The sequence below is a fragment of the Watersipora subatra genome, chromosome 5 (assembly GCF_963576615.1).
Source record: "Watersipora subatra chromosome 5, tzWatSuba1.1, whole genome shotgun sequence".
Classification (NCBI taxonomy): Eukaryota; Metazoa; Bryozoa; class Gymnolaemata; order Cheilostomatida; family Watersiporidae; genus Watersipora; species Watersipora subatra.
The window spans coordinates 46,583,410-46,595,705 of NC_088712.1; the positions used below are offsets into that span (position 1 = coordinate 46,583,410).

A 12,296-nucleotide genomic window follows, 5' to 3' on the forward strand; every position below is an offset into this window, starting at 1 on the left:
AAATACATTAATGAACTTTTACTTGTAGTCTATTTTACTAGAATTTAAACATATTTGGCAAACTTGAAAAATTCCAAAAACAGTTAATTGAGATTCTTTCTGTCTAATAACAAAGCCTTAACTAAATGGACTGAATAGGTATGTACATGTATATGCAGGCTGAGAACAGATACCACTCTCAAACGTTACAGACAAACCAAGATGCTTGTTATTATGGTACCATAACCTGCAAAGATGATCCTGAGACAGAGTTTTGTTTACCCGGCATGGACTTCATGATAGAGCAGAACATGTCCAAGGCTTCTAAACATCCGACTTGGAGGTGTACACCAACTCACAACAATAATCAAGTAGATAGGCTAACGGAGACAAACTTTGACAACTGCAAAAGAGTTCCGGTTTTAGTCTGTGAGGATGACCCAATTCATGCGAGCATGTCTCAACAATAAAATGGCTCTTGGTAATCCTTCTTTGTTTTGCTTAAGGTTTTTATGATATTTTAAATAAGATGTGGCAATAATTGATTATATTGGTGCTAGACATTTTTGTGTTACCCCTCAAACCATTTTTGCCACAAATCTTGTTTATTTATGCATTTCTTCTAGTTGATTAGTTATCTAGTGTGTACATTTCTTTTAGTAGATTTACGAGCTAGTACATTTCTTCTAGTATATTTACGAGCTGGTACATTTCTTCTAGTATATTTACGAGCTGATACATTTCTTCTAGTAAATTGGCGACTTAGTAGACCTACATTTTCTTTAGCAGATTTGCTATTTAGCGGAACTCTTCTAGTAGATTTACTCTCTGGTAATTTTTTCTGGTAGTTTGTCTTGCACATTTACTTTTTGTAGATTAATATTTCTTTCAGTAGACTCACCAGCAACAATCTGCTGTCTAATCAACAGTTAAATACTAGCTGTACTACCTGTTGCAGTGAAATAAAACGGTAATTGTAACTTCAATGGCTAAATACAGTAAATTGATAAACATTTGTAAAATGCCAATGACTATTGTATGAACATAAAGGTTTTAGTGCCTAAAAAGATGACATATTGCTAGTTGACATCATTAGCATTTGAGCCTTAAAAACCCCAAAAAAAATCGTAAGCCAAAGATGTTAGATAGTAAATGAAAATATAAAGAAATGACAACTCCCAATTATGGTTTATACAACAGTAGCTACATGTACAGCAGATCTAGCCTACGAGGTACATAATTCGTTCCAAGAAGATGTTATGTTACACAAACAGTAAGGATAAAAAGTAACAATAAATAGCCCAATTTGTTCCAAGATCTTCCTCAACTCAGCATCATGACTGTTCAAAAAGGAAAAATCTAAATTTAGCTTCATAATATAATGACTGTACATAACTGGTGCTATTGATTTGTATTGACAACTTTTCTCTTTTTTCCATGTCACTTGCACTTGGCTTAGAGCCCTTGATTACACAAACTTTACGTTAAGGGGAGCACACAACTTCAATGTCAATTTGATTTGAATCTTTCATCTTTTCTCCCAACAGCAAGGTCCATGCTGCAAAATGAAAAAATATTGCCTATTCTTAAAGGAAAGTAACAACAAAATCTTTTCTAGAATAAGCCTGGTGTCTGTCTGCTCATTCATCCAATCAGTGTTAGCGCTTTGGATAAAAGATTCGTTTTCTCTTCCAAGTCTGGCAAGAGAGAAAGCGATACTTATAAGGATAAGGCTAACTATGAGACTCTCACCATTCAAATCGAATTCGAGAAGTTGCATCGATTTGGCTCTTCACTTTATAGAGAACTTCTTATGTAATACGATGCAGAAAATCTACATAAAATTTTTATGTCAAGTGGGGTTTACGTAAATGGAGGTTTACATTATATAGGCGTTTACCGAATCAAAATTAGCTTATACTCAGGGATGATAACTCCCAATTGAGTTGATGGCTACCAAAGACCATTGCACAAACATAATACTGTTTATAGTAGCTGAATGTTTACAGACATCCAGTAACAAGCATCAAGTGCAAATTTTCTTAAATATAGCTGTTTGACAACAATTGGTGCTGATGTGCAAGTATATACAAGCCTGTACAAAGAGAACTGCACTTTGCAATCATTTAAATGAAATGAAGCTTTAAAAATGTCTTGTTTTTCACTGTTAATAATATAATAAGTACATGTACTTGTATTCATAAGCTAGCTTAGAGGCAGTGCTCAAAACTAAATTACTCAGCAGTGAAATATTAAAACTAAGGGATATTACTATGAGTGCTCAACAGAAAACTGTGAGCTTCTTTTAAAATATTTTTCAATCAAGCGTTTTGTAAATTGAAGTGCAAGAAATTAAATAGTTTGTTTTATAAACAAAAACTCCCCTTTTTGATGGCAGGATACTTGTGAGAAAATCCCAGGCTTAATGTAATAAATTTTGTGTCGTTCAATAGTTAAGAGAAATTACCTTATTCCCAACTGTCAATATCTCCATGAATATAATATAGCGATCCCTCTGGGTAGTACAAGTTGGTTTAAATTGATGTGCAAACAGTACGCCAAACAAAAGCAAACAGAAAACAGAATGACATATTCCGTTTAGATTGGGGTAACTATATTACACCAGATTGCGGTGAACTGTGATAACCAATTCAGACAATCACGATTGGTTTCCCAATTGTGGTTTCCGGAATTGAATTTATCTGAATTGAATTTATCTGAATTGAATTTGAATTTAACTGATTTGAATTTAACTGATTGAATTTAACTGAATTGATTTTACCTGAATTGAATTTATATGAATTGAGTTTACCTGAACTGAATTTGAATTGAATTTAACTGTGTTCCGAAACAATTCTGAACACAGTAAAACCTTCAAAACTTGTGCAGAAAAGTTCTGATGATACGACACCTAAAATAGGCACAAGAATTTAGCATCAGTACTTTGTTATATCTAAAAACCAATAATTAGAGAGGCACTATCTGGTAATGAGAGTGTAAAGATTTGTATACTTTTAAGACAATTGTAGCCGTATGCTGCTCATTGACTCACTCGCTCATTGACTCACTCGCTCATTGACTCACTCGCTCATTGACTCACTCGCTCATTGACTCACTCGCTCATTGACTCACTCGCTCATTGACTCACTCGCTCATTGACTCACTCGCTCATTGACTCACTCGCTCATTGACTCACTCGCTCATTGACTCACTCGCTCATTGACTCACTCGCTCATTGACTCACTCGCTCATTGAAACATTTGCTTGACAACGAAATGATTTCATCTGTTTGCACGGTCATCTCAGCAATAAAACACACATATGTGGTGGTCAAACTAGTTTCCTGTTGTTTACACTAAAACTGTTTTGCTGACCTTGCGTTTTATTGTTGCTGACCTCGGTATTGTCGCGTTTCTTCCGGGTAGCTTATACTGTCATTGGAGTATGGTTCCAAGTCTGGTGGGACCAATAGAAGAGTAACAACTAAATAAATATCTTTTTTTTGTATATATATATATATATATATATCCTATATATATATATATATTTTACCTGCACTCACCCTATTTAGTCTGGTTTTGCTAGCCATTAAAGAAACTGATATGTTTTTACAAACCTCATTTAAGATTTTTATACACTGTTGTATTCATCAAGTATTTTTGACAAAGTGCTAGAAAAAAGGCAAAAGGTATGTGTATTTTATTTCTTCTGTCTATTTCTTACTAGTGATCATTGAACTGTGCTTTGCCATGAATGCTTTCACACGTATCAACCACTTGATTGATGAAATTTGCTAAAAGAATGCCTGTGTAATGTCTTGGCTTGATCACTTATTATAACCAATTACTAGTTACATAATATTGCTGCTTATATTTAGTACTTAGCATAGTAATTTTATGTTTTTAGACTTCACACTGTTGGTGCTGGTATTTGTCAATGTAATAAAGAAATGTCTAGTAACTGCATCATCAGTAAAGTTCTACGCCAAAAGTCCTAGCAATTTTAAAAGTTCAAACAAAATTGCTATAGAGAGTAAAATAAAACTTTTAGTGTATGTGAGGAAAAAAATCAGTTTTATTTTTGGATTTAGTTTTATAGATTTTCTGCTCCGCTGTTTCGTTATTCAAATGCTGCCATTTCCAGTGCAAAGCATTCTATTATATACTGCATCACGTGATGTTTATAGATACATTCTCATGAAATTATTTTGCTGCGTAACATCTTATGCAATGGACACCAATGTCTATGATTGCACTCCAGCTTAGGCACTGCAATTTACCTGCGCATGCATATCAATATCTACACATCTTTGCCCATATGTACACATAGGTTTTTAAAATGATTTTACACACAAATAAATTGAAAAAGTTCAATCATTGAAATATTAAATAGAACGATTTTTTAACTGGAAATAGCAGCATTTAATCGAATAACTAATCAGTAGAACAAAAAGATCTTCTATTTGACTATAAAACTGATAATAAAAATTTCTGTGGAATGAGGAGAATAGTTTAACCCTGTAAAGCCTGGCCCTAAAATAATTCGGAGAGTTGTCTTCTCATCATATCCAAAGCCCGAGTAAACTCATCAGTTTTGCTTCATTTTATTTACCCTCCTCGTTTACATAAGATTACAAATTTGGTCACTTTATGCATCAGACATTTTCAGTATAAATCTGAAGTTTCAAGTTGACTGTTAATTTATGTGATATCCCCTAGATACCAACTGACCTAAACATTAAAAATAGTTGCTAACATAACATTCTCTAATGACAACTCTGATTGAAAATCCTAGCAATGAAGATAAAAAATAGAAGAAGCAAAAAGATTTCTTATCTTCAGCAATGAAAGTTTTACATTAAACTAATTGTTTTTCTATTCATAACAAATATACACAATCTATCAGACTCGTTGTACACACTCCATTTACTGTACAATGGATCCCCGCCATAAGCCATTAATTTGTTCTGGTGGTAGGATCGTAAGGCAAACATTTTGTATGAAGGGTCATAGGAACCTATAGCAATTATCTAATGCAAACCCCCAGTAAAACATCAACACTTTATATGCGTACTGTACACATTGGCAATTAGTAATAAAATAGTATAGTAACCTTGGTAACTATATTCACCTATTAAGTGCTTATGATCTACAATAAAATGTAACGTATTCATTACTACGTACAGTACTGTATAAAGTTCTTACTATCGAGACAGCAACTTGACAGCAACACGTTAGGTACACGAGACTTTTTTGACGCTATGTAACATAACATGAACTTAAATGAACTTAGCTTACTAAACTAATTTCATTTAAGTTATTACACCTGCACACACACCGCCCCCACCCACCCCCACTCACCCATGCACTCACTCACACACGCACTCACTCACACACGCACTCACTCACTTGTTCACTCACTAAGTGACCATCACCCTCCACCTAACAGTAAACTGAAACTGACATTATCTCAAATCTATGTTCATGCTGTTCTTTAATAACTAAGTTTATATTTACTTCCACACCTTGTGTTGAGCAGCTTTACATACATGTACATACATACATGTAAGTAATTATCTTATAGATAACCACTTACTTCCGTAGTATATATACTGATATATAATGATTTTAACCACGATGCATTGAAAGTCAGTAAATGCCTATGAAGTTCATAAATATCTAAACTTAGGAAGACAGATTAGTATTTCATGAATCATAGACTCAACCATAGACATAATCATAGACTCAACCATAGACATAATCATAGACATAACCTTAGACCCTTTGAAAAGCCTTTGATCAAGTCAACTGAACTAAATTGATGGCGGTATTGAAACGGATTGGAATAAACTGGAGAGATTGATACCTCGTAGCAGTGCTTTACCAGAGACTGACAGCCTCGGTAAGAACTAGGAGGGGAAATAAAGAGCCAGCCATTATTGGAAAAGGAGTCCGGCAAAGATGTCTTGTCTCACCTATTCTATTTAACATCCATGCAGAAGCATGGCATTTGGTAGAACAGCGACCTGCCCTCACTAAACATCGTGAACTGCACAGGTAAACAAACAATATTATTTTGTATGTTTGATCTTTCCCAGACAAAGCTAGACTGCTATTGACAGTTAAGGACTGCTATTGACAGCTATTGGCAGCAATGAATCTATGTATCAGCAGCAATGGGTACTTTGGCATCACTGAATTCCTCATTTACACACCTTGAAACAGTTTGCAAGCTGAGGAGTTTATTGGCAACCATTCATATCATGGTCAACAAGAACACACAAAGATTTATTGATGAATGAATCCTACAGCTATACAAGTGACGCACTTATAAGGTGAATGTCCATAAACAGCAGATAGCATTTCTCTATAGCATTATAGACTTTTCCATTTTTGATCTTCACCCTCTACAGGGTTTCCGGTTTAAAAGAACTGATAAAAAGAATTATGAGGGTACCGTGAATGGCAAATGCATATTTTGATGTGAGTTATCTCATCAATAAAGAGGATAAGTCATAAACAAACTCTCTACAAAAGGCCAAACAATAAAATCTTGGTGCTGATGTAAATATTAGTCAGCTCGTTAAAGCTGATCCAATTTGACCCTTGATATGACCTTTGCATACCACAGACTAACTTCACAGATTGTATGTTGGAAGGAGAAATACATAGAATTAGTCTAAGCATATGTACATTGAGCTGGTAGCACCGCAGTGTGATTATGGCATAGCCACTGAACTTAAACTCTATAACATCAATCCCAATCATCCTCTTTGCTAAACCGATCTTCTATGACTGACTCAGAAATGCAAGAAAACTGAGATTCGTCTACCCTGATGTCAGGGTCTTTCGTCTCGCTTGAAATATGGTTGGCCTGTTGTCCGAAAGAACTGGGCACGGAGAAGGTGGCTTGATTGGAGTCTGAGAGATCTTGTATATGAGCCGAGTTGACGTTTTCTTTCACTTTATCTGTTTGCATGGCTTTCATCATCTCATCTCTTATAACGATGTCCTATGAATAGATGATAACTAAAACTCAATTTTTTGTACTTAAGTTATAGTATTAAAACCTTGGAATAAAAAGTTCGCTGTGTGCTGGATTTGAACTCACATTTACATTTTAACTCGCGGAGATTGCAACCACAAGTATCAAACCACGCATTTAACCACTGAGCTATACTGTCTTTAGCATTCTATCGCTTTTATCATATACCATAAGCTCACGCTAACTGTGCACTTTTTATTTTTTGAAATTGTTTAAAAACTATTTTTTGTTACCATTACATATTTTTTTGGTTTGTAATTATTACACATGCCGTTTCAATTTCAAATGTACACTTCTATTTCTGGTTTTTTGTAAGGTTCCATTGCTAAATCGGTAAAGGTTAATACTTTTCCCCAGGACAACTGTATTATCTCGAGTATGAATAGCTTCTACATTATCTTTCCGTTTGGTCAGACAAAGTACCAGACAAAGACGGTCCGATATCTCATTTTTACTCATGTATCGGTATCGAGAGGTACCACTATCGTCGCAATCAAAGTTTTGATGGATATCCGTTGCTGGAACCTTTTTTACACGCACGCACGCACACACACTTCTATGCACGATATGTTATTATTAATTCGACATATTCAGGATTTTTATTTTGTTTTCTCAATTCATATTTAATTGTATCATTACCAAATCATATTTTATTGTAATCGTAGCAAACCAGACTTAATTTAGCTATTACTGGCTAATTATTTCACATTTCAACACTTTTATAGTTGTTTTATTTTGTTTCTTAATTTATTTGGCCTGCACCAAACATTTTTCTCATGATATGGAGTTTGAAGTTACCGTTGTTTGACGATGTTTGAAAACCTGTACAGTCGTTTTATTTTTTCTCTTAATTTATTAAAATTGCATAAAACACTTTTCTCATGATATGAAGTTTGAAAGTTAGAATGATAACTGTCATTATATGTTAAATAAAAATAATTTTCTGTGCAAAGACTTATATTACCCAAGAATTCACCTAGCCTTTACTATAGTAAGAGCCATGACTGTCCGAAGCCATGGTTGAGGTTGGGGAAAAAGATTGCATCATATGGGATTTGAACCCTGGACTTTCATACTTGCTAGTCATCACATTATCACCTGCACCAAACATTCACCTTCCAGGATTTAGAATAATAGTGCATATACTCATCTCGAAGACTTATCGGCATGCCTACCGATCTCTCACAGTATACTAAACTGCCAGGGTACTAGTAGAAATAATTGTATCAGTAGGATTTTTATTTAATTTTTATCAAACGTTTTTAAACAGTAAGAAACTGCGCATACAAAATCTCTCATTTTCACCAGAAATATTTTTCACTAGACATGTTTATATAAGGAGTAATTAAAGGCAGTACTAGACTTCCGAGAGCAGAGTCGTAGCGGTGTTAGTGTCATAGCGGTGTTAGTGTCATAGAGGTATGTTGAATCTCGAGAGGTTGAATACGGTGCGTTGCAATATTTTTTCTCCAATATCCAACCATGACTTCGGGTGTACACAGCTCTTATAAAAGGAAAGTTTATGAAGGAGCTATAAAAGCTTGAGAATATAAACCATTAAAGGTTTTTTGTCGAACCAGACAGGACACTCAAACATCTTCTAGAATCTAGACACGTTTCACTGAATGAGCAACACAAGGCTATGCTGTGAGATTGAAAATGTAAGGAATTATGTGGACATAACAGAAATCTTAGACAGTTTTAACTGAGTGAGTAATACACAGTATACAGTATTTATAGCTGAAGCTACACGAAAGCCGTGGTCACACGATGGCCGAACCGACTTAGGTTTGGTTCGGAGGTTGTTTCGGTTCGGCTAAGCCACATGTCACACGGCATCCGAAGACACTTCACTCCCTAGAAACAATACGCATGAAGACAGGACACTGTTTCATTGGTAGTTTTTATGTATTTGAGTTAAATACTTCTATTCTAAACAAAAAAACTTTGAGGATCAATTATTAATTATAATTACGCAGCAGATTTATCAGAAGATCGCTCAGCTGCGCAAAACAAATCACTCGATACAAAGATTTTGCCAACCCTTCCCATCAACAAAATTATATTTTTTGTTAACATATGAATGTTTTTCTATGCTGAGTACATAACAAACAAAAACAGTCTTTATCATAGTACTGTGGTTTTACATAAATAAATCAGTCAACGATTCTTCATCAGGATGAGTATGACATATTACTTCTACATATCTACTTCTATTCTACACGAAAGAAAACCACAATCATTCTCTTACATTTATGCAACATCATACATTTATGCAACACAATCACAAGCTACATCGCGCCTGAGTAAAGGCCGGCAAAATCCTTTTACAGTATATTGTCATCTGGCAATAGATGACGTCTTTTAATTATTTTACTTATTTACCAACGAATTCCATATAGTTTTGCGCTCTCATTTCATTCGAAATGAAGGATCAAGTACACTAATACTTCAACTTACGAGTGCTCCAACGTACGAGAAACTTGAGATACGAGCCAGCTTTTAAGCAAGTTTTAGCACTAACATACGAGCCATGTTTGAGATGCGAGCACGTGAGTCAGTTGCCAAGTATGCCGGAGGTGTTTTATGAGAACAGCATCACTCTGCATTCAGTGCTGAAGTATGTGAATTTAAAGTACTGTGCGTAGACCGAAAGTTTGCCAGTAAAATGAAAGATAATGCAAAGAAAAAGCAAATGATAACAATTGATATTAAACGGAAAATTATTGAAAAATATGCAAAATGTGTATGCGTGATTGAGCTAGCTCAGCAATGTGACCGAAATATATCCACAATGATCAAACAGGATTATATTCAGGGCATTTAGTTCGCAAAAGGACTAACCATAGTTTCTAACTAACGGCGCAGCGATCTTCACGACCGCTGATGGAGGGGCTGCTCAAGCATTGGATAAACGATAAACAATTGGCCGGTAACAGCGTAACTGAAACGATGCTATGTGAAAAGGCCGGTGCTATCTATCAAAACAATAAAAATAGACATTCGGGCAAGTTGGCTAGTGGTCGTGCATTAACCCTTTGTGACGACACCTGCGTGCGCCCTAATCGCAACATGTTGAAAGGGCGACAAAAACAAACGTCCTTAGATAGGTTTATCTTAAAACGGCCGGCTAGTCGTGAAAGCGAAACAAAGGGAAAATTAGCTAACCAGCGAGCAACTTAAAACTATGAACGCCGAAGAAATTTCAATTACGTTAGGTTAAAAATGAAAGTTTGCTTTTAGGTTTGCTTCTAAGGTTTTCTTTTAAGACTTTGATTAAATCTAAATTTATCAGAGTCAACTGTTGTAATGAAGGATAACTTATATCTCCCTCTCTGGCAAATTCTAGCATTAGCTGCTATTGTAGGTATTTAATTTTACATTTTAATTAATCACATTTCTTTGCATTATTTTTTATTTGTTGTTTTTTGAAAGCATGTGCTAAGTTAGGACAATAACCAATACGTTCTTCCTGTTACAATATCTTGTTTTGAGTGTTTTATTTGAATTTTTTAGAGTATGGAAACCAATCAATGTATATTTAATTGTTCTATATATAAATAAATTGCACCAACATGCGAGTAAATTGACATACGAGCTCAGTCTCGGAACGCATTAAGCTCGTAAGTCGAAGTATGACTGTATTGTAAATGATACCATCTTTTTTGATGTAGTCCGGGTGAGCCTTGTCGTAAATTGCTTCGTTGTCAATTAACGAAATAAAAAGATTGTCCCATTTTTTTTAACTTTGCTCACACACATAAGGAAAAATGTGACGCGTGCTCGCTAGAATTTTAACCAGCCAATAAAAGCAGGGATTCGGCCACGAAATTACGAGCAGGACCAAAATGGTTCGTTTCACCCAGAACTGTCTTTGGCAAACAGTTTACAACTGACACCGACGTCATTTTGTGTTGTTTAGTTCGTTTCGGCTCTCGTGTGAACACCCCTGAAGAGCGCGTCATGAGTAGTCACTCTGAGAGATCCGTGTAGCTTAATGAACGATTGTAAAAACAAATTACTAATTGTGTACCATGAGCCATGCAGTGCGTCTCGACTCAGCATTGGCATACGGCCAAGAGCCGCGTGGTGCAGTCTTAGTAATTAACCAGTATTTAACCTTTTCTGATTAGTGAGTAATTAGCCCATCATGTATGTACATAAATGAAAGGAAACAATCATCTGCCTGTGATGAGCCAATAGAATACATGTTTACAGATCACGCTGAAATCAGTTTCGTTTTGCGAAAAATTTAGTTTTTATTGCAAGCTTGTCTTCGCAATAACCCGCTGTGTCGGACGTACATGTATAACAGATACGGAGGTTTCACACATTGTAGATCAATGAACGTCAATAGATGATTATCTAGTGTCTATCTTTTTTAGTCAAAACTCGTCTGACTCGGAACACGCTCAACTCGCTACTCAAGATAATCAAAAAAATGTCCAAGGTAATTCTTCAACACATTTTTCCGCTTTTATGGCATCGGCAAATGTAAAATTTTATGCTGATTAATTTGATATCGAAACAATTTTTCGTAAACCTTGTGGTTCAAAAAGTTATGACAACTTATAAGCGCTATCATCAAATATTAGGTGTTACCAAATATTTAATTACATCACAGTATGAATACTAATCTATATATATTTCTCAAACTTTGTTTGCATGTGTGTAGTTCCAGCTATAGCTATTAAAATCTTGAAATAAAGAATCGGTATCGCAGAAGATTTGACCTTGGACCCTCCACTGCGCCAGTCCAATGCCTTACCAATTCAGCCACATGAGCTTGATGAATTTATTAGGCGATATATGTCGCTACATGGGAGCAAATACGCTACCGCTCTCCGTCACGACGCAAAGTGATGGCGTAACACCATCAGAAGCAGTAGCTTTTATTAGTAAATTTACTCAAATTATCCATTGGCAATGTGCCAGGCTAATAACAAGTGGCAGGCAACTCTCACCACTTCCCATTGTTTATAAGCTAATTTTTAATACCCGGGCAACGCCGGATAGCACAGCTAATTTGGTTGTACGAGATCTGAAAGACAACTCTCAGACGATGCCAGTAATAAACTGTAAAAGAGACGCACCACTTCAGTGTTGGTGTCAACAAGCTTGACAACCGGCAGCTCCACACCATCTTCCCGGGCCTTCCAGCCAACGGCAGCACCCACAACTCTTTTCCAACTACCGGTGTGAGTGAGTCGCTCAAATGTATCGCACTGCTCATCAGTGAATGTCTCTGGACAACCTATATGCAGCACCAGCAA

General features: G+C 35.7%; 1 protein-coding gene across 1 annotated transcript in view; it reads right to left on the minus strand.

Annotated features, from left to right (window-relative positions):
• Positions 1-6,245: 6,245 nt before the first annotated feature.
• LOC137396547 (tudor and KH domain-containing protein-like) overlaps positions 6,246-12,296 on the minus strand; it is a 37,576-nt gene continuing 31,525 nt past the window's right edge. Inside the window, exons 11-12 of the mRNA XM_068082857.1 lie at positions 12,117-12,277; positions 6,246-6,990 (exon numbers count right to left, since the gene is read on the minus strand). Coding sequence (XP_067938958.1) covers positions 6,733-6,990; positions 12,117-12,277 — 419 coding nt within the window. The 3' untranslated portion in view covers positions 6,246-6,732. The remainder of the gene's footprint in view (positions 6,991-12,116; positions 12,278-12,296) is intronic.